The sequence below is a fragment of the Syngnathoides biaculeatus genome, chromosome 11 (assembly GCF_019802595.1).
Source record: "Syngnathoides biaculeatus isolate LvHL_M chromosome 11, ASM1980259v1, whole genome shotgun sequence".
NCBI classification, from domain to species: Eukaryota; Metazoa; Chordata; class Actinopteri; order Syngnathiformes; family Syngnathidae; genus Syngnathoides; species Syngnathoides biaculeatus.
Genome location: NC_084650.1, coordinates 2,160,833 through 2,183,769, shown reverse-complemented (window position 1 = coordinate 2,183,769; position 22,937 = coordinate 2,160,833). Strand labels below are relative to the sequence as shown.

The 22,937-nt window shown below is 41.8% G+C and overlaps 2 protein-coding genes and 1 long non-coding RNA gene across 7 annotated transcripts in view; 1 reads left to right on the top strand and 2 right to left on the bottom strand.

The window, feature by feature from the left end:
* Positions 1 to 5,916: 5,916 nt before the first annotated feature.
* On the bottom strand, positions 5,917 to 11,516 carry LOC133508980 (uncharacterized). Of its 5 annotated transcripts, none has more exons than XR_009797203.1 (4): positions 11,377 to 11,516; positions 11,053 to 11,277; positions 6,136 to 6,576; positions 5,917 to 6,054 (listed from the first exon to the last, which is right to left on the bottom strand). It is a non-coding gene; the product is annotated as an uncharacterized LOC133508980 (long non-coding RNA). The 5 variants fall into 5 exon arrangements; XR_009797206.1 differs by lacking the exon at positions 11,377 to 11,516 and adding an exon at positions 9,441 to 9,728 and having other exon boundaries at positions 9,792 to 11,370; XR_009797204.1 differs by lacking the exon at positions 11,377 to 11,516 and having other exon boundaries at positions 9,441 to 11,370.
* LOC133508979 (uncharacterized) lies at positions 6,153 to 9,434 on the bottom strand. Its single transcript, XM_061835584.1, has 2 exons — positions 6,369 to 9,434; positions 6,153 to 6,236 (listed from the first exon to the last, which is right to left on the bottom strand). The coding sequence occupies exon 1, from the start codon at positions 7,857 to 7,859 to the stop codon at positions 6,783 to 6,785; it is 1,077 nt and encodes a 358-aa protein (XP_061691568.1). The 5' UTR covers positions 7,860 to 9,434; the 3' UTR covers positions 6,153 to 6,236; positions 6,369 to 6,782.
* A 5,708-nt stretch (positions 11,517 to 17,224) lies between the features above and the next one.
* Positions 17,225 to 22,937, top strand: part of tsc22d3 (TSC22 domain family, member 3) — a 38,115-nt gene continuing 32,402 nt past the window's right edge. Inside the window, exons 1-2 of the mRNA XM_061834806.1 lie at positions 17,225 to 17,494; positions 17,619 to 17,962. Of these exons, the coding sequence (XP_061690790.1) occupies positions 17,643 to 17,962 (320 nt within the window). The 5' untranslated portion in view covers positions 17,225 to 17,494; positions 17,619 to 17,642. The remainder of the gene's footprint in view (positions 17,495 to 17,618; positions 17,963 to 22,937) is intronic.

Sequence of the window (22,937 nt, the reverse complement as noted above, 5' to 3'; positions counted from 1 at the left end):
TGAGGATGACTCGAGGCATATTTTTTCAACTTGCTCTGACCAACCAATCAGAGGACAGAAAAATGCTGATGTTATTGTGAGCCAGTTTAGTGGCATCCTGAGGAAAAAAACAATCTGGTTGCTTAAAGAAACATCCACATTGCTCTTAAGCTCTTACATAGGCCTACGCTACTAATTCTGAAGGCCCTGAGGGGATCTGATTGACATGACAACACATGGATGGTGAAAACTTATTGGACAAAAAAACCTCTAAAATCCACATACATGTACTGGAAGCAGTGCAGCCAAGAAAAATGCTATGAAATGAAGACAATTGACTTTTGGGAATGAATGAAAATAATTTTATGGGGAAAATATTGGAATTTTGGTTATTGAGGTAAATCTGTGTTTCTAATTGCATTAAGACCAGCAGAAAAGGCCTTCCTGGCCTTAACAGTCCACCAGAGGATTCTGTCCATTTAAAATTAATGAATAAACTAAAATAAATAAATAACTTTAAACTTCAAATTATTATCAGGCCAATTTTAATCTAAAATTAAAATTGCAGACATGCATGCACCGTTAATATGAAGAAATAATGATAACAAAATTCTTCTTAATTCCAATTAAAAGAAACCCATCTCTGATAAACAAATTTTCCTTTTAGGACCTGTTTCAGACATTGCTTGTCCCCCCCAAAATGTTGCACTGAGACGCACATCCTCCCAGACTGGCTGCACAAATGCAGCTGCAGGAAAAAACATAACAAAACATGCATTTAGCAGCAGCTGTCAATCAATTCCCAAACAATCTAAACATTGGAGCTTTCAAGGGCGTGAATAACAAATTTAATTTGCTTGTGTTGGTTTTCCACTCTATTTTTACACACCCCGGTCATCACTAAAACAGGAAAGCTTTAAATAGACAGATTTGTTTTTCAACTGATGAGCTTCGGGAAGTAACGTAATTAACTCAAAATAGGTGGGTTTTTAAAGCAAAGTTTTTATGCAGTTGGACAATTCTCAGCCTGCTGATATTTCAACTGATATTTCTCTTTCAATCTTCTCCAAGGTAACAGGACCCAATTCAACTCATGAATACAATGATTATTAGTTATAAAACTGGAGAGGCTAGAGGTTTAAAATTTGCAACAACTGCATGATAGCAGGCTAACGTAGAGTGCTCTAAAACAGTGCTTTTCAAATATTGTTACCCTGGGACCTGTATTCTCCTTATTCTCGAATGTTGGGCGGGGATTCAAAAGCCCAATCCTCAAAACTGTGAGGGAGACACATTAACCTGTCATTCATCATTATGCCAGTTAAGGTCCAAATGAGTTACACATACCGCCAAAAGCAGTCACAGTGGACGACTGGTTAGCACATCTGGCTCACAGTTCTGAGGGCCTGGCCTGTAGGTACGAATGTGACCGCAAACGGTTGTTTGTACGTGCCCTGCGATTGGCTGGTGACCAGTTCACGATGTACCCCCCTCTTGCCCAGAGTCAGTTGTGATTGGCTCCAGCACCTCTTGCAACCCTAGTGCGTATGAGTGGTATGGAGGTTGAATGAATGAATGAATACCGCCGAAAGCCTATTGTGGGTTATGATGCCCGCTAGATAGCGGCTGAGCTGCATTGCATTTATTTACAGAGCGAACTCGTGACGAGAGCACAGGTGAGTATTAATTCCCATCATTTATCAAATATCTTCCATTTGGGAACTTGTTAGGCCTCTGTATTGCATTGACAAAAAATCTGAGTACAAATACTGTATTATAGTAACTTAGCTGCCCTCACAAGTTTTGCAGGTGTGTTGACAGCCAATCTCACCTGACTGGACGAGAGGTCGATTGTCATACACACTGAACTGTTTCGCCAGCTAATCGCTGCAGTTGAGATTCACCGCTTTAAAAATAAGCTTGGACAAACAGTGTCAGATCTTTTATGGCACGCTTTTATATGGGGAGGAGGGAGGCTGTTTCACTATTTCATTTATTTTTGCCCGCTTTAAAGAAAATCAATAACTTATTGATTACTATTTGTGTTCAGGTCCATTTTGTGAGAAGTCGCCATGCACTGCCTTGCCCACTGGCATTTGTCTCAGGAACCAATTGGATTTATGTTTGTTTTTTATTTTCCAAATAAATAAATCAATTCTCAAAAATAATTTGAGAATGAAGAAACTAACGTATCGCAACAAGAACCCAAAACAGCCTACAGTATTTCATATTCCTCCTAAAAAGCAAGAGCGACAGGTTTGAGTTTTTGAGTAGCACGAAAAAGAAAATAATGAGTTTTTGTTCTTTAAAGTGCACAGTGAGAGGAATGAGCAAATTTAAATGTTGAAAAGTCAACTTCATAGCTGTGGGGGGGCAGACAAGCCGTTTCTCACAGTGACTTAAAGCATACATTGTGGAGGATAGCGCAGAAAAGAAGTCTGCAATGTTTAATGTACTGCTGAGGGGAAACAAGACACACGTCAAGTAAAGCTGGTAGAAAGCGGAATGAGGCCAAATAGCGGCAGATGTGACGTTAAAGTCAATAAAGAACATTGAGACTGAGTGGGAGATGAGACAAAGTGGGAATTAGAAGAAAGAGATACTGAAAGAGCCTGCGAGATTTGACCTTGACAGTTGGGGTTGAGAAAACCGGTCGAGTTTTGTGAAAATATTAATTAGTTCCAAGGCTTGAGCCATGGCCTGAATCTGCTTCACAGAGAACCATTGTCTGCGATTTGAATCCAAGGCTATATGTTCCCTGTGATGAAAGACTTGAAGAGCTGCCTGGCCTGACCTGCTGTATGGCCCACTGTCCAAAGACGAGTGGGTCGCAAAGACAAGTTTAAGGATTAAACACCATTTCTCACCAAGCTTGGATGAATTTGTTGCTGTCTGACTGCTCAAGGCCTCAAGAGGAGGATGAACTTCCAGGAAATTTTTGACAACTCTCTGTTGCCCTCTAGCGTCAACGTACTGGTCGTACAAACACTCTGGTAAAAGGCAATTTTTAAGTGGCACTAAGAAAATGGTATTTTTAATTCGACAGGCTACAAAGAAAAGTAATGTTAAAACCCTGCCAAAAATGAATAAATAAAATAAATCAGGTTTCAAAACTTGAATAATCAGGGCCACCTCTCAGCTTTCAGATTTTGTGAGCTTGTCAAACGGATGTGCCAAAAGGGAATAAAAAATACTGAGGGAGTGATAGCGTCTATGGTCGGTGAAAGCCCACGTCGTTAACAGTCTTACCTGTCACATTCACTGGTTTCAGATGACCTTACGTTGTCTCTTATGAAAGTTTACAAAATTACATGTATCTGTCATTACATGCATACTACAGAGCCACAGTGATGATCAGCTAGTCATCAGCAATCCATTGCATTTTCATTTACTTTTTTTTTTCTTTAGGATCTTAAAAACATGTCACCGAGCACATTAGTCTACAGTAAATGTTAAAACGTGTAACATTGAACTATTCCGGACTGTCTCTTCATTGTAAAAAATTCCCATATAATTTGGCATTTTAAATTATTTTGAATGTGTTATATTTCTTGTAACAGTGGCATGGTTGGACAACTGGTGAGCACGTCTCCCTCACAGTTTTAACAACCTCAAATTTGGCCTTGTTTGTGTTTTTCCCCGTACCTGCATGGGTTTTCTCTGAGTAGTCCGGTTTCCTCCAACGTTCTAAAAACATGCCTGGTGGTTTAATTGAAAACTCAAATTTGCCATCCATCCATTTTTTTCCACCGCTTATCCTCATGAGAGTCGCAGGGAGTGCTGGAGCCTATCCCAGCTGTCAATGGGCAGGAGGCGGGGTACACCCTGAAGTGGTTGCCAGACAATCGCAGGACACATAGAGACAAACAGCTGCACTAACAATCACACCTAGGGGCAATTTAGAGTGTCCATGTTGCATGTTTTTGGAATGTAGAGGAAACCGGGGTGCTCAGAGGAAACCCACGCAGGCACGGGGAGAACATGCAGACTCCACACAGGCGGTTCTGGGATTGAACCTGGGACCACAGAACTGTGAGGCCAACGCTTTACCAGCTGATCCACCGTGGCGCCCCTCAAAATTCCCAGTGGATGCGAATTATTGTTTCCTTATACAGTAAGTGCCTTGCAATTGGCTGGCACCTATCCATCCATCCATTTTCTTGGCCGCTTATCCTCACAAGAGGTTGTTTGGAGTGCTGGAGCCAATCCCAGCTGTCTGTCCATTATCTAAATGTCACTTGTTCTTCATTCTTTTTTAGTTTGTTTTTTCTTTGTTCTGAATGTTGTACCAGGGCAGTACCAACTAATGAGACAAATTCCTTGTGTGTTGTTACACATTTGGGCAAAAAAGTCAATTTTGATTCTGAATAACTACTTTGCTGTTAATGCAGATGAAGTGATGGGAGAAATTGGCAGTTCTTTGCAGGTAGAGGAAAGGGGTTAATTGATGACTGCTTGGATCTTTGTCAGGTCTTGTAAACGTAATTGATGCTGGAAGACTTGGCGAACATGATTGCAATGTTCTTGGGGAGAGTGGGAGAAAATGACGATGTCTTCTAGATCAAATAAAAACAAACTCGTTAAGTACATCATCGGTCAGGATTATCCTGGAGGATATCAGATAGAAAAGCTTTGCAACGTGGCTGGCACAGAAGAAGCATTGAGGACAAAGAGGATTGCAGAGTTAAAGTGTATGGAATGTCATCAGTGCACCTTTTTGCTAATATTATACATTTTTTTTTCAGAATTCGACTCTAAATTCTGTTATGAAGGAAAAGTTTTTATTTTTCGATCATTGGCAAAAAATTATTGCACATTACTGGATTCCCCCAAAAAAGCTGAAAACAAAGCGGAAACAGCCGAGGAGGAACGTGACGTCATAGACGTCATGTCAACAATGGCGAGCATTGGAATACATTGCAAGGACGACGATTAATTTTCCGATATTTCGAGCGATGAACTGAAGGGTCCCATGAATACAGTGAAGAATACGAGCTTTATAAAGGCGTTAAAGGTTATCAATTTGAGGCAGTTGAACACCACACACGTTTGAATGCAGACAAAATGACTGGCCATAAAGAAAGTGTTGAGCAAGTCAGGAAGTCAGATGCATGGAGCAGGATATCCCTCGTGTTGGAAACAAAGACTGGTAAGCATTTGTGAAGTTCTTCTTGAGTTTAGTTTGGCATAATCTTATAAATAGTAAAGGCTTCGATATCGTGAATGTATATACGAAATTTTCGGTTTTGTTTTAAAATGATGCAAATGCCATGTATTTAATAGGTACGCGATGTTGGAGGACGCTTTTTTCCTCCGTGTGTTCGTTTAATTTTGGGTAGTGAGAATGTTGGTTATCCAAATAAAGGCTGGAGATGATGAACAGTTTCTTCAAAGTTTTTTACTTACAGAATATTCCGGGCACTTATGAGTTACAGACAATGACTGAAGAGAGCAGACCAGAAGTGCGAAGATACAGAGAAAGTACACATACTTTATCTTGTCAGAAAGGCGGACTAAGAACGGTATCAAATCTGTGGCGTATGATCGGGGTTTCCACTTAGACAAAGGGTTTCTGTCTCAACTGGTTGTAGCTGGCAATGGATGATTACAAAGTGTCCGGTATGCAGTTCAACAAGGTTAGCTTACGTGCAGAGAAGCGATCAAGGACACATCTGGCTGCAGAACAAAGCTCCACTGAGGACATGAGGAAATTATGGAGTCATGACTAAATATGGGCATAAGACATACTTCAATCTGCCTTTCACACTTGAAATGAACAAAATTAAAGAAAGGTGCCACCGGAATCCTCGTCCGGAGTGGGTGGGGCATCGGGCATAGGACCTTTTCCTCTGGGATGAGTCGAGCTGGGGCACAGTCAGCTTCCTTGTGGAATGATGTCATCAACGGGTGCCAGCCGGCACTGGAGAAACGTGGTTTTCCGGTTGTCGTCAGGTGGAGGGATCGCTGAACCCGAGGTGGATCTGGCAGGTCGTGTTGACGAGATGTAGAACCACGTGCCCCCCTTTCCTGGAGGACGTACTGCTGTGATCGTCTGCTCCGTGACCTGAAAGGGACCTGTAATCCAAGGTTCAGACTATTTACGTTTAGTAACCTGACACTGTTTTAATCATGTCAGTGAAATCCGATTGAACTCACCTGATCAGGGGCGTCCACGTCCGGATCCTGGACTCCCTGTGGTGATTTCGTTGTAAGCATACTGTTATACCTACCGCAAACGCTGTAGTCCTGCAGTTCACCTATTAAAAAAATTGTCTCATGAAAGGATTTCAATAGGTGTGGTGTCGTCTCAATATTTGATCCACACCTACATGTTCCATGGGCTTCAAAAATCAGATTTTTCAATTGTGTCCGAGATGGAATCCACTTACCCTCTTTTCGCCATATGCCATCCTCATCTTTGACACCCCCTTTCGACTTCCACACACTTTTCTTCTGGACTTGCTTTTTCCTGCCACATCTTAACTGTTTCTACTGTCACCTCCTGTTGATTGTCACATTCAGACTCACTTACAGTAAGCTGTAGTGTTGGTCGGTACCCCTCAACCTTTTTTGCTGCTTGATCTGCTGATTCATTTCCTGCTGATACAAAAACATTAGTTCGAGAGTGACCTTTCCATTTAAGGACTGCAACTGCGGTCGGGAGCATTAAAGCATCTCGCAATTTGAGAATGTCATCCTGATGTTTAATGGGTGTAGCGGTTGGAGTTTGGAAATCGTTTCGCTGCCATTCTTTTAATGAAACATGAACTGTCATGTGTGCATACGCCGAATCTGTGTAAATGTTAATTGACTGATTTTTTTGCCAACTTGAGAGCTGCTGTTACCGCAAAAATTTCTGCTCTTTGTGCTGACTGGGAGACTGGAATTCTTTTTGCTTGCTCTTCTTCAGAACCTGTTTCTGTGGGTTGGGTTACTGCAAATCCAGATTCTAGGCCATCGTTGCCTTTGAAGCAATATCCGTCTGTGAAAAGAATCAAGTCCGGGTTGTCAAGAGGTGTCTCATAGAGTCCAGTGTGGAGTGAGTTTCCTCCCGTCGTTTTTTGTACACAACAATGCGGTTCTCCTCCGAGCAGACCTTCAGCCATGTTTACCCCTTCATGAGTAAAGAGAATATGTGGTTGTGTTAAAATTGCTTCAATTTTCCTCTGTCTTCCTCCGGTCATGGTGAAAGATGGACTCATGACGTACTGGACGGTACTGTGTGATATTCGCACAGTCAGCGGATGATGAAGAACAATGTGAGAAGTCTTCTGAATCACTCTGGCTAGAGCAGATGTGAAAGAAGCGCAAATTGAGTGTCTTCGCTCGTATTTTTCCAATGGAGTTGATGCATATAGACAAACGTGTCGACTTCCTCCCTCCCCTTTCTGATATAGAGCAGCAGAAACACTGCTGATCTTTTCAGACACATCAAGATAGAACATGCGACTGTAATTAGGAATCGCAAGAGCTGCGGCACTGGAAAGGTGTTGTTTCAAAGAGATGAAGGAAGTGTCTGCTTCCGGTCCAACAAAGACTGTTAGAAAGATTGCACATACCTTGTTCATTGACCATCCATCTGAGTGGGTGAGTGAGTTCAGCAAAGTTTGGAACATGATGCCTGGAGTAGTTGCAATCTGGATTTTGGACTTGGAACACTTCAGTCCAACAGAGGCCAAATGAGAAAGCATAGACCTAGTGGCTTCGAGACAAGAAGTTTCAGATGGAGCCGCCGGCAAGAGGTCATCCACATACTGCACCAGGACAACCCCGTGAATCAATTCAAACGGAGACAGGAACTGACAAAGACAGTCATTGAAGAGTACCGGTGAAAGAACAAAGCCTTGAGGCAGGTGAGGAGTAGGAGTAGCAAACACCATTCCAAGTGAAAGCAAAAATTTGTTTCATTGAAGGGTGAAGCAAAAGAAAGCATTAGCCAAGTCAATGCAAGTGAAATGAGTGTGGGCTGATGTAATTTGGGACAATGCCGAGTGCGGCATTAATTGCTCGCAGGTCATGGATCATGCGAAACTTTCCAGTGTTTTTCTTCAACAGGCAAGATGGGGGTGTTAAAATCAGAGCCAGGAATTTCACACAACACTCCGTCAATTGTTTCCGAAATGCCAATCATCCCAACCTCTTAGTGAAATTAATTTTGCCAATCAGTGGCCTGTGTGCATGCCAGGACAAATGGACCGAGATCCTTCGCTGTGTGCTGAGGCGAGACCATCAAGGAGACATGTGGGTCACAAGGAGGCATAGGAGGATCCGGGGGATCCGCCATCGTGTACTATTTGAGTTGTTCAGGAGTCAGGAACACTGAAAAAGTGACAACTCGTTTGGCTGCAAACAAATCACCCATGTTTAATTCCCATATGTTGTTTTCAATTTCCTGAAATGCCTCACTATACATCTCATCCCCTGATCTGTTATAATACAGAGAACAATGCATACAATCAGTTACCATATCATAAAATCTGAGGTTGCGAACCCAAGGTGACCAGAGAGTCCAAAATTGTTCAGCTTTGAGCCAACCACAGGAGTCAATATCCATTCATTCCCAGTAGATGTCAGCAGTGGCGCATGCCACAGGGCGTTGTTCAACAAGCGGGAACTGGGAGGTGGCACCGGAGGCAGAGCAGCAGTAGGTGTTACCATCTGGAAATTCCAGGATGAGTCCATCAAGGCTGCATTTGATGAGAGGGTACGTGGCGATAAGAGATCTCTGCCCAAAAGATTGACTGGACAGTTAGATGCAAACACAAAAGAAGCCAAAAGAGTCTGTGACTGTTGGTTTGACTCTCTTGGGGTTGGGTGTAACCTCCTTGATCTTAGCCACATGCTCCGTTCAGACGCTTGAGGTCGCTGTCTGCACTTGTGGCCGGAATGACCAGGCTGTCCACAATTGAAGCACATGTTACAGCCACCAGGGGCGCACCTCGACCCATGAATGAACCTGCTTGATACGTCATGCACTCAGAACCGACAGAGGGAGATGAGATCAGAGCAAGAGCGGCTTCTTCCTGATTTTTCAGACTTTTGTCAACCTTAAACTCTTTTTCTATAGCATGTCTCCTCAAATGATGTTTACCACCGGTCAACCTCAGCACCAGGAAGGACCGAATTGGCCTCCATGGCTTGCACCACAGACTTGGGAACGCCCTTCGGAATGGCTGCTCGGACACTTGTGAATGCAAAGCGCAGCCTGTAGGGGGATGTTCAGTTTTCAGTGTGATCAGTGAGGGCTTGGTCAAGAAAAGTTGCGGCCTCCTCATCTGCTTTGGGAGCAACCATATCTGGAATGACACACTCAGGGAGCAGGAATATTGTATCTAACGCTGTAGACAAGGTCAAATAATTTTCTCGTGTAAGAGCCTGATGATCCAGAAAACCAGAATTTTGCATCAGAGTATTCAACTGTGAAAGCGGAAAAGGTTTTATAAGGAGAAAACAAAAGTCACCTGCGGTTAACATTAGTCCCGTAACCGTTCTCTCCACTGCTTGAAGCCAATGGGCACCACCAGATTGCATGGATGGAAGTTTCTGCACCAACACACTCACATCAGTGGGAGAGAAAGATTTGTAAAACATAGAGTTGCTAGTAGCTCAGTCAACTTTGGCTAACATGGGTGCCTGCAAGATTTGGGAACGAGTCACACGGTGATGAGGAGGAAAAGCTGGACCTTTGAAAGATTCCTCTGGGTCTTCATGACCTTAGGTTCGATCCAAAATGGAGTCAGGGTGGACACCTGAAAGATTCTGGACATGAGACTTTAATTCTGCTAGTTGATTGTAACTGAGCAACATACAACCTGTTTTCTGCTTCCCCATTTGAAGAGCCTCTAGCTGCGTGTTCCGCAGCATAGACAGCAACTCCCTGTTACTTCTTTCAGTCGGGCTGCTTGTTGTTTAGCGCGAAGGGCACGGTCTTGCTTTTCCGCTTCAGCGTTCGTGCTGTCTTCATGTTTAGTAGCGGTTCTCTTAAATTGATTTCTGATATTTTATGGAACCTCCTGGTGTCTATTTAATTCTGTCTTGTACAGTCATAGCTGAGTCAAAAGTGTGAATGGTCTCAAGTTGGCCACTTTTTCCAATCTGCCTTCTAATTCTCTAATAGCGGCGGTTACTCCAGCAGCCAAAGTTTAGGCGCCACGGAGGGCAATTTGGGTGTTGACGGTAACTTCCTTGACAGCCAAACACGACAACTTTAACGCACATCCCATTGCCATCATTCTCGCTTTCACTTTCATTTCCACAACTTTGTTAATATTCTCTCTCACGTTTCTACCATTTGAAGATAACCTGTTAATTATTTTTTTTTACACTTCCAAGTTTAAAGCCGCCACTCTTTTAATGCAAGCTTATTCCGTTTCTTTTATTAATGTCACCAAACACGCAGTCAAAGACAATGGAGGGAACCATTCTCACAACATTTCCTCCAATCTTTCAACTGTTCTTTCTCACTATCTCGTTCTTTTTCAGGCAACCTTCCAACACACAAATCAGATGCATTTCTCATTTGTATATTTAGCAACAATTGTTCAGAATGCTTTGGCAATTGCCGCAAATCGAACCATTCACTTTCCCTGCAAACTGTCAAACTGTCTCTGCATTATGTTTTAAATCGAACCCCCCTCTGCCCCTCGAACCCAGGACTTATCGCTCTTTGTCCTTTGATTTTGAATGAGGAATTCTAGTCTCTAGGATTCTCCGAAAAGAACTAGAAAACCTCGTGGTCCAGAAAATTTCGGGCTGGCCTCAACCTTATCGGTGTGTTCTGCCAACCCGGTATTTAAAACCTTTTTGTTTCGGCACAACTTCCGAACACAGGGCACTTTTAAACAATTTTTAGAGTGGTACGCCCAGACACTCTATGGCTTTTCAACCATTTAGGTGGCACGCGACAATTACCCACCAGGGCCTCAAACCCAGGACTTATTAATGTTCAATTTCCCCTACTGTTCATCCAGCCAAAAATTATAATTTCACAATGTAACAAATTCAAACGTGCCATGGACCTCAACCCCAGTTAACAGACAGTCGATCATTTTTGGAGGATAAATGTGCTCTTACCTTCTCAATTGTTCGCCGGCCGATGTTCTGTCTGTCAACCAACACCTAAGTCCGAAATCACGTCGGTGTCATCAGTTGTTGGAGGACACTTTTTCCTCCGCGTGTTCGTTTAATTTCGGGTAGTGAGAATGTTGGTTATCCAAATAAAGGCTGTAGATGATGAACGTTTTCTTTGAAGAATTTACTCACAGAATATTCCGGGCACTTATGAGTTACAGACAATGGCTGTAGAGAGCAGATCAGAAGTGTGAAGATACAGAGAAAGTACACATCCTTTATCTTTTCAGAAGGGCGGACTAGTATCAAAGTGTAGTGGTATCAAACCTGTGGTGTGTGATCGGGGCTTTCCACTTGGACAAAGGGTTTCTGTCTCAATTGGTTCTAGCTGGCAATGGATTATTACAAAGTGTCCAGTATGCAGTTCATCAAGGTTAGTTTACGTGCAGAGAAGCGATCAAGGACACATCTGGCTACAGAACAAAGCTCCACTGAGGACATGAGGAAATTATGGAGTCATGACTAAATATGGGCATAAGACATACTTCAGTGCCCGTTCATTGTACAGCGCGATAGATCTGCGTGTGCTTGTATAAGATACTATCTGCTGTATGATGTCCGTCACTAATTTGCATGTACAAGGTTTGTTTATTATTGCAGTAAAACAAACAGAACATGATAATGTAGTCCTCAGTCTAGGCTGGTACAATTTCACAAATAAGGAATTTAATGAACAAAATCTGTTTAAAATGTCGCCACGTTAATTTGAGAGCAATAGCTGGTGATATCTTGCTTCACCATAAATATAATTTCACGTTGTAAGCTGATGCCAGACAGTACCAGTCACACAATAGCAGGTCCACCTGTAGTGATGTACGAGGCTCCGCCCCCAAAATTAGTCATTTTCAGACACAAGAAACTAGGTCAAAGTTCGCGCACTCTAATTCATAAAGACTTATATTTTCGTCTAGATAAGCTAATTTGCGTTTGGAATCAGACATTACAAACACAAAGTGCGATTGCAGGGGAGTTGCGTAGTTCAGTGTGAGGAGAAAGCTGGTGTACAACCAATAAATGTTAATACTCTGGCGGTGGAATTAAATCAGGAATGCTGATTGATAACAGGTATGTGGCAGAGGTGGTCCTGATTACTTGGAAGAGCGAGAGAGAGAGAGAGAGCAAGAGAGACTGAATGTTTTTCCTTTCGTGGACAATCTGCTAAAATTGGGCTGCACTTGATGTATTCTGAATTTCAAACTACAGAAAAGCACATGGCCCGAGAAAGTTCCCCGTATTCCATGTGGATTTACAAAATGTAATTGTTCTTTGTCTTTGTGTTTTGGCAGGTGAAGATATGTTATGTCTAACAAGTTTATAGTTCTACCTAAAGAGTGATCAATTCCATAAGTGGCATCAGGGCACTGACAATTTGGTTGAAACAACGGGGTTTTCTGTTTTAGCAATTGAGGAAATGCAAAAGTTAAATCCTAAAGTTGCCCATATTTTTTAAATACAGTACAGAATTGTTCTTCGTCTTATACTGCTTTTCTCTCCTTTTCGCCCTTCGACCACCTCTTACTCTATCTCTGCCTCTGACACTGACGGCCTCTATGTTTGAAGTGACACCCATGCTCACTGAACTGGCTAATATTTGTTTCTGCACATCATTAGTCATAAGTTTTTGCGACAGTTTTAAGTTGCTGGTTGATGTTGAGTAATCTATGCATGAATTATGTTTCACTTCTCAGTTTACTGTTCAACTGAGGCGTTTTGTTTAAAACATAAATAACTGGAGGAGCTAATAAAAATCCTTCAACCAAACATCAGTAAAACTGAGATAAATTTTTGGTAATAAAGAAAAATAGGTTTACTGTTCGTAAATACCAGCAGTCACTCTTTAAAAACTAAAGACCAAGTCCAAAACCTTAGTGTACTGACAGATTCCAACCTGACTTTCAATAGTCATGTCACATCAAATACTAAAACTGCCTTCTACCACCTGAAGAACATATCCAGAGTAAAGGCTTCTATGTGCCAAGCAGACCAGGAGAAGTTCATTCATGCTTTTATCTTCAGTAGACTTGACGACTGTAATAGTCTTTTGACTGGACTCCCCAAAAAGAGCATAAAGCAGTGTCAGCTCATTCAAAATGCTGCAGCTCTGTTTCTGACCAGAACAAATAGGTCAGACCAGAGAACTCCAATTCTAAAGTCCTTGCAATGGCTTCCAGTCAGCTTTAAAATAGATCATATTGATTAGAATAGATTAGATTAAAAATGTTTTGTTTTTAATCTAATCTCATCTTTTAATGCTTTTCAGAGCACCTTGACTTTTAAAGAATATTTTTCACACTATATGCTGTTTTACTTGTACCGTACTTTTTCAAAAACGTTTTTGTTTGCTTTTTTGTTTACAAGCAGTTTTCCTTTTTTTTCCTTTTTTAAATGTAAAACACCTTGAGCGTATGAAATGCGCTATATACAATGAATAAATTTGCTTTGCTTTGCTTTACCATTGTTCCACACAAGAGAATCAAAGTGCAAAATGTGATTTAGTTGATGGAAATATGTTTGCAAGTTGTGTCTAAAGTACTTAAGCTTCAACTAGAATTGTGGGAGGTGCAGTAAGTGGATTCAAACAACAGGGATTTGTGTTTCAACAAGTGGGAAATTCTGCAATTGGCTGACAACCAGTTGAAGGTTGTCAATGATAGCTGGGAATGGCTCCAGCACCCCTGCAATCCTTGTGAGGATAAGCGGCTCAGAAAATGGATGGATGGAATTAAAAAAATCTGGAATAGGACCTCAAAAAACTTTCATTTTTCTGTGAGATTTTCACGATGCCTGAATGATTTTGATGAGGACACCAGAAGCACCTTACAATGACATTGACTTCATTACATGGTACGTGCTTTATGTAAGTAAACTTTGTCAGACATTGAGGGCATCAGATAACATTTTATTGATGTAGTGTTCCAGTAGTTTTGGAAAGATTAGACTAAGCTGCAAACATCTGACTGCTGTGAGCACACACACTAAACCATAAATCTCAAGATAAGATGAGGTCAGAGCATGCAATGCAAATGTTCCCTGTTTAGTGTTCAGAAAGTCACTCTTGAAACGTGCCCCACATGCCACTTATCATTGTACAGTATGTGAATTGCATGAGGACATACCGCACCAACCAGCTTTAACTAATCCCATGATTTTTTTTATTATTTTTTTTTAGCTCCTGCTACATTAGTTTCCTCAACCTACTTTTAGCAACTGGTGGACCAGATTAATGTTCATCAAATGAATCATTGATAGAAAGTGCTGGGATCAGTCCAAAATTCAATTGTAAAGACATTTCCAGCCAAAATATATTAACAGAGAGCCAAGACCGTCTCAATTGGAGAATCGCCACTAACACATTTCCTGTAATCTGGAAGGAAGAAGATTCAGCACTCTCAAAAGGAATACACACCAAGTCCCAACATTAGGTACATCTGCACAATTGTTTCATGTTTACAATTGTTTTTTTAATTAGTGGTACTGCGTTGCAAAACTATGAGAAATTTTGAACATTTTGTCCCTGTCATCAGATCAAAACACATCACTGTGATTGTGTATCCTTCTTCACTCAAAAAAATGTTAGATTAATTCAACTACGTTAAACCGGTCTGAATTGGGTCTCATTTGACAGTTTGATACGTCCTGCTTTTGAGCATGCTGCTTACAAAAGGAAAATAAATGCTCTTTGACAAAATATCTCAGTCACATATTTTGGAGAAGGGTCTTTTATTTTATGCAGCATGCTTCAAGAATAAATGGTAGCTTCTAAGCACACCTTTCACGTAATTCTAATAAATAGAATAGAATTTATAGTTATCATGTGATCGACTAGGTGGAACGGTAGATCAGCTGGAAAGCGTTGGCCTCACAGTTCTGAGGTCCCGGGTTCAATCCTGGACCCGCCTGTGTGGTGTTTTCGTGTACTCCCGTGCCTGGTTGTGTTTCCTCCAGGCACTCTGGTTTCCTACCACATCCCAAACACATGCAACGTTAATTGGACACTGAATTGCCACAAGGTGTGACTGTGAGTGTGGCTGTTTGTCTCTATGTGCCCTGCGATTGGGTGGCAACCAGTTCAGGGTGTACCCCGCCTCCTGCCCTTTGACAGCTGGGATAGGCTCCAACACTCCCACGACCCTTGTGAGGATAAGTGGCTAAGAAAATCGATGGATGTATGCGATGGACTATCAACAATCTGGTTATTTATTGCTCCTTAACTGAAAGCTTTGAGTAGCCGTTTGAGAAATTGCTGAAGTGGTTGCAACTTTGCCGATTTACCACAAGAGGGAAGTGTCCGCTCGAATCTGTCCATCTCATGCACAGCCAGAGGACATCATCACACACTCAATGAAGCAATATTCTCGTCATTTTCTCTGCTTAATTGATCCCACTGCTACCCAACTCTCCATTGTGAGACGTTGTCACTGCAGCATGGCTTGAAGAAACTCATAAAATTGCCAATTATCTGGTTGTTATGCTCTTCCATGAGCAACCATCTGCAGACGGGTCTGCTGTATAATGATTTTGTGCGCTATTTACAAGGCCTTTGAAATATTCGTCTGCAAGAGCATGACTCTCTCTTCCCCAATGTAGAACAGTTTGACAAGCGATAAAGAAAATTGACCAATTTGTACATAAACAGATTGGAGGCCAGATAAGATAGAGGTATAGTTTATGATAAAAAAACACTCACTATTTACATGTGATATGACGAGAACATTTGCCAGGGTTAGAAAAACAACCACAGTCCCTTCATTACCCTCATGAACCATTCTCTGTGGATTTAGGTTCATGTGGCCAGTTTTATTCAACAGCTCGTTAGTTTTAAACTTGTAGTCTTGAATTCACCCCACTGAAGAAGCTAAATTTGCTTTCGTTATAAAGCTCCTGCACTGCTCAATAGGCAACTGCATTGTGCATAATTCCTCACTGGTGTTAGCCTCCTTCGGAGTATTAGAATTAGCCCATGTTAAGGCCAGGGAGACCTCATGGGGGCTCTTGGCCCTTATGCAGGGCTCAAAATCTGCCATTGATCTGAAAAATGTGGTATCAAACATTTCTATTTTTCTAGCAAAATGATAGGGTAAGGGTTAGTAAACAAATAGATGAGGATTCACGATATTCTTATTTAAACCAATAACATTCAATTTCCTTCCAATGTATATGTCTTAAGTGGCTTTTTATTGTCTTTATTTAATGGAGAATTGATAGCGCTTCATATTACGATATCTCAAATAAAAAGAAACAATATGGACATTTTCAAGTTTCCTCATAATTTATAATTGTGTCTAGGGAGAACATTTGAGCAATTTTTGTTCAAAAAGTGACATAAAATGCTTAATCCTTATCTTATTGTGACAAACTGGGGTTCATTTTATTCATCTATGAATATTTAGTGACATATCTACACCTTGTACTTTAAGGAAATAGTTTAGTTTCACCCACTCTTTTTCTATTGAAACAGCATATTCCAAATACAAACTGCTCTAATTGTCACCTAGAACAAAAATGTTTTTCCACAGTTGATGTCACATGCGTAGTCACTACATCGTAATTACAAGACTGTCAATGTGTGTACGCGCACACTCGTGTGAAGTACAATGTGTCCTCTTTTTTGCATTTCATTCATAAAACAAGCACCAAGTCGTGGAAAGGTTTTTCAAACTTTTTTTTTTTTTAGAGCTCCAGCAATGAAGGGAGATTACTACAAACACTTTGAATTTGAAGCGCTTACAGCATGTCCTTTCTTTGTTTTTGTTTATTTTCACGACTCAGCAATGAATTCCTGTTTGCATGGCTTTGGGTGTATTCCTTGAAGCCACTCCTTATTTATGCTGTCAGCATGGCAGGGTTTAGCAGCACGTTTCCAGCATGCTGTAAAAGGTTCCCTCCCTTGCTGTCTCTCTTCCCCCTAATGTTTGCAGAGCTTGGCTAAAATCTAAGAGAGGAGGTCCCTGGTGCATGTTACCAGTAGCCTTTTTACCAATCACAGTGGTTTCCCCGCCCTCTTCGTCACCATGCCTGCCTTTGCTCCTGCCCTCTGTGTCCTCAAGCACAACTCAATAAAAAAAAGTGCAAGGAAAAAAAAGTGATAAGCAGCAAGCAGCTTCTGGTTGTTGCTTTCAAGTGTACTCCTGCTGTATGTGTGAGTGAGCATGTTTTTGTGTTAAGCAAGGAGGGGGGGGGGGGGGGTGTTTACTCTTTCTCCAGCAACAGTAGGAAGGGTGCTGCAGCGGTGTTGGCCCGAGACAAAAGGCTAAACACAGCCGAGCCACAGGAGGGGTGATACGAGGATAGGAACAGCCAAAGTGGCCCAGTGGGACTGCACTTCTCAGGGAAGAATTTAACCTGTCGTAGTTCCTTTTTTGGGTTCTGGACCGCAGACGTGACGGTAAGGCAGGTTATTTCCTTTTCTGGATCTCTGTTAGAAATGAAGAATTCAAGCACGATACTGACTTTCTTCGTGACTTTGCATTTAATTTTCATAACATTATCTGGGGCTCCTTTACTGGCAGCTCCTCATCCACCTGTCTTCCAAGATGTCGGACGATGAGTGTCGTTCACCCATCGGCCTGGACTGCTGTAGCTGCTGCCTGGACCTGGCCAACGGTTGTGACGACTCTGTGCCTCAGGGCCTTACCACGACGCCGGTGAGCCCCACCAGTCCCAGTGTCAGTCACTTCCGTCAGCTCCGCAACCAGCTGATATACCAAAACCTCAACACGGACAAGCTGAATAACATCATGCGGCAGGACTCCCTGGAGTCAGTAGTGAGGGACCCCTGCTTCCTGTTCAATGAGGGAATCTGCAACAGCAACATAGACCAGACAATGCTGTCTATCTTGCTCTTCTTTCACAGGTTTGTTTCTCCCCTCGCCTTTGCATGTCTCAATTGTGCAGATTAAATGGGACTTACAGCATGTGATAGGTTTGGTTTTTACATGAAAAAGGTGGGCAGATGGAATAATGAGGGTACTTCTGATTCAACACTTTTACTTCAAAAGGCTGACATATGTGTTAATAGTCTCGGATTAAGAATACAGCTCATTGTGATTTGGAAAAAGTTTCTATTGGAATATAGGTCCAAAACTAAGCACATAAAGCAGTGTATCAATTGCAAAAAGTTTTCTATTTGTATCGCTGTGTCTATCGGATACGTTGCAAAAACAAAGCAATCACTTGTTAACCCCAGCAACCTGGTTGACTGGGTGAATTGTTAATGGATTTCTACACTGTCAAACATGTTTCCAGTAGCTGCTCCAACGTTCACACCCAAAGTGGAAAACAATAAAAGCATTTTGTTGGTGAGCAAATCCAAGAAAGGGAGGTCATCACAACCCAACCTACAGAGAACAAACGCGCAATTATTGTAAAGCTTGAACTTGTCATCATATGGAATCAATTTAAGTGATATTTTATGACGAAGGGTCAATTAAAACTCCTACGAAGGTCTTCCTGTCATTGCCAAATGGTGTTTATAAAACAGTTTGCACGGAAAATATAGATCCGGGCCAGATGGATTATTCATTTGTTTGGCAGGTACTGTCAAATAACTTCAGTCTTACATCAGCAGTTATTCTATCGTTCTACTGCAGCTACTGTACAATGGTCGCTTGGGACACCTTTACTCTTTACAAACACTAAACAGATAGAACATATCAAGTCTCTTTTATTTGTATAGTGCCAATTCCAAACAAAAGCTTGCTTCAGGCAATGCTCATTGAGCAGATGAAGAACAACACTCATACTCTGTAAAATGTGGGTCTGACGGTCACCCTGCACATCTGCAAAAAGATCCTTTAACTTTTGCTTCAGTCATTACGAGAGAACAGGCGAGTCATCAAAATCGCCCTGCCGGAGCAACCTCCCCACTCAACCTATATGGCGCCGAGTGATTCTTTTCCTCTTTCCCAAGCTCAAGCTTTTGAAAATGTGGACAAAATCAAGAGTGCATGAGTGCAATCCAGGAGTGCATGAAGGTGTGGCAGAGAAGGCTAGAACAGTGTGTTATGGCAGTTGTGACACCATTTCTGGAGCTTTTGTACCACTCCCTGTATGTATATAGAGTAAGAAAAAGACCTGAACCTCACATCATCAAGCACTTGGTAACATAGGTAATGAAAAACTCCCAACTCCCAACAGTAGCTCTACTCTGACTCCCTCTCGGGATGACTTAGCTTCTTGCCCTATCTCTAAGGGGAGAACCTGGACACCCTGCGGAGGAAAAAATTTCGTCTGCTTGTATCCGGGGTTTTGTTCTTTCGGTCCTGACCCAGAGCTCGTGACCAAAGGAGAGGGTAGTAATGTAGATCAGCCAGTAACTAGAGAGCTTCGACTTTTGGCTTAGCTCCTTTTTTTTTTTTTTTTTTTTAACCACAACAGATGATATAAAGTCTGCATAATTTTCATCCCAGCCGCTTCACACTTAGCTGTGAACCACTCCAGTTAGAGTTAGGGATCACGCCTTGATTACCTCAACAGAACCACATCATCTGCAAAAAAGCTGAGACACAATACCGAGGCCACCAAACTGGAGCCCCTCTATGGTCGGCTGCACCAATATATTCTGTCTATCGATGTTATGAACAGAATTGGTGACAAAGGGCAGCCTTGGCGGAGCCCAACCCTCACTGGAAACGAGCCCGACATACTGCTGGCAATTTGGACAAAACTCTGACACCGGTCGTACACGGATTGATCGCCCCACATCAGGGGGTTAAGTACTCCATAGTCCCAAAGCACCCCACACAGGACTCCTGAGGAAAACAGTCGCACGCCTTCTCCAAGTCAACAAAACACACGTGGACTGGTTGGGGAACTCCCATGCACCCTTGAGGACCCTGGGGAGGGTGAAGAGCTAGTCCACTGTTCGACAGCCAGGAGGAAAATCACATTGCTCCTCCTGAATATGAGATTCAATTTGTCGATGGACCCTCCTTTCTAGCAGCCCTAAATAGACCTTACCAGGGGGGCTGAGGACTAAGATCCACCAGTAGTTGGAACACACTCTCCGGTCTCCCTTCTTAAAAGGGACCACCACCCTAGTTCACCAACCACCTCACACTGCACCCAAAACCGATGGCCACTCCCACAGGTGGTGAGCCTGTGGAAAGAGGGACCCATGTTACCGTTTCAGGCTGTTCCTGGTTGAGCTCCATGGGAGCAGGCGCGGCCACAAGGCACTCACTTCAAGCCACACCTCCAGGGCTTCCTCCAGGGTGGGAGGGGCAGCTGGCAAGGGAAACCTATATCCAATGTTTTTACTCATCGTAGGGGTTTATGGAACCATGCTTTGTCTGTTCCCTCAGCTAGAACCTGTTTGACATGAGTGACCTTACCTGGGGTGGTAAAGCCCCAGACAATTTAGCTCCTAGGATCATTGGGATACACAAACCCCTCCACCATGATAACATGATGGCTCATACACATACACATAAGCAATGCAGCAATTAATAAACTTTTTGTGACATTTTTGTTAGTTGGAGTGTTATGAGGTTTTCAACTGTAAGGTATGTGCCTTGACTCCAAAAAGGTTGGAATTCACTTATCTTGTCAATATCATATTTTCAACAGAACAGCAGCATGTTTACACACAGCCAGGAGCGTTAGCATTAGCTTGCCAGGCTACTTAATATTTTGTTGCCTGCTTGTGAGCCGTATCGTATTAAAAAAACGTGAACATACCTCAAATAGTTGAGGTGCGATGGCGGCGCGGAGTAAATAACACTTGCAGAGCCGTTCAATGATGCCATTGAGTGACGCCAATGATGCTGATGAAGGATGTTATTGATCGGCTGGGAAAATTATGAAAACAAAGCCGATCAACCCATCAGCATAAAATGCTCGTTACGATACTGATCTCACCAATCAATTCGGCAAAACGTCTCGTAGTATTGCACCATTCCACTACCAGTGCAATCATAATAGATTGTGTTTATAAAGTGAACATATTTTTGGGTTGCTCGACAAGAATGCAATTTTCACAAGCTTAAATACTCAAAAACTAATTGATGAACAAAACAAACAAAATAATGGTAAAATATGACATTTTTGTGACAAAGTAGAACATATTAAACATGGCGTGCCTTCTATATCTGCCATTTGTGTAGCACATGGTATAGAGGTCTATTTTTGCATTGGAGTGCGAAATGTTCCCGGAACATAGTACATTTTTAACGTTTGACAGTTTTGTATTTTGGTGGTGCTTGGCATGAACCACTGAGGCACAGCATTATGGTAAATGCTATTTTGAGCATAAAGGATATAATGGGATGATAATGAGCAGCTAATCGTTTTCTCTTGTTATACTGGTGACTTAAATGTATGCTTGAGCTAAACATACCCTAATATTATTTACTACAACTTGTACTATCTGAGTTAGCACAATATGACGGGCTTCCTTACGTAAGCAGAGAGCCTCAAAATCAAAATATGTTTATGGGCCTATTAAAGATACAGTTTTAGTCTAAAAAATTCAAATGTCACCTTGAATTACATTTGAGAATCTATCAAACCAGATTTGGTCTAGACTAGCAATGTCTGGGGTACTTGTTATCGTTGGAAAGCAGGATAATCAGTATCAAGCATTTAACAAGGTAACAAATAAAACGAACTCGGTTAATTTTTACCTCTGTTAATCTCTGAGCTGTTAACAGATAGCATATGCAAAGCACACACTACAGACGTAAACAGTTAATAATAAACAAAAACCTTTTACGTACACTGCAGCTGACAGACTGATAGCAGACATGATCAGAACGCCACTGCTTTATTTGGGAAAATATCTTTTGTTGCAGGTCGCTTTCCTAATCTCACGTCTTGATTGTATTTCAAGATGCAGACTTGTATCGATTTTCACTGTTTAGGTTACCTAACTCTTGGTAACTCCAATGTGTAGTTTGATGCTACATTAAATAGGCTATTTAGTGCAAACTTGATGTGCCCAAACACTACTTAATTATGTTATAATCGCACAATTGTTACATTTCACGAAGTGGAATGCATAAAATACCATCCTAATGTGTGGTTATTATTGCTACTGTCCTGTCTTGTTTATTTTTCTCTCCCCTCTGTTCATATATTTCTATATATATCAAAAACTCAACTGCTGCAGAATAACATAAAATGGATATAAATCATCCATTCTGCTTGACGTAACAACTGAACAGGACAGGATAAAAAAAAAAAAACAACAACAAAATGCTACTTTAAAAATGTATTCCGATACAGTTACACGTTCCCAGTAAATCGTTTGTAGTTAGTAACATATTCCTATTACCATCATATGAATGTAATGTAACTTCATTACTTTCAATACATTCACTATCAAATACAATGGAACCTCTATTTAACGGACTGAAGCTCCAAGCCCACCAGACACCTTTTGGGCATTTCATGCATCATAATTTTAGAGAAAGTCTATGCCGCTTGAACGTACCAATGCAAATCCGTGTGGGGTGGTGCGAATAACGCGGTCACGCAAATTTGCTTCCTTTGCCCGAACACTTGAAGCTGGGACGAGTGGAACTTATTATGGAAGTAACGTCGACGCCTTGCAGAGGTGAAGCTCCACCCCTTGCTGAATTTACAGCGCTGATGAAGCAGGCGTACTTTCAACCTGTTCAAATGTGTCACACACGTAAACTCAAGCAAACGACGAGAGGCGAAGCGATCTTTAAGAATAAGGAATAGGGTTCTTCTGTTAAATTAGATTGTCTGTCAAATGGAAGCAAATTATTTTTCGTGGCCCCAAAATACCAGTACAAAACAGTATGATTATTTTGTAATTTCTGCAGTCCAAAAGTATCCATAACAGTACAAGATTGTAGTACTTT

What these genes read in the sequence shown, in the direction of transcription:
- LOC133508979 (XM_061835584.1), bottom strand. Translation starts at nt 7,859, where the DNA reads ATGGTGTTTGCTACTCCTACTCCTCACCTGCCTCAAGGCTTTGTTCTT.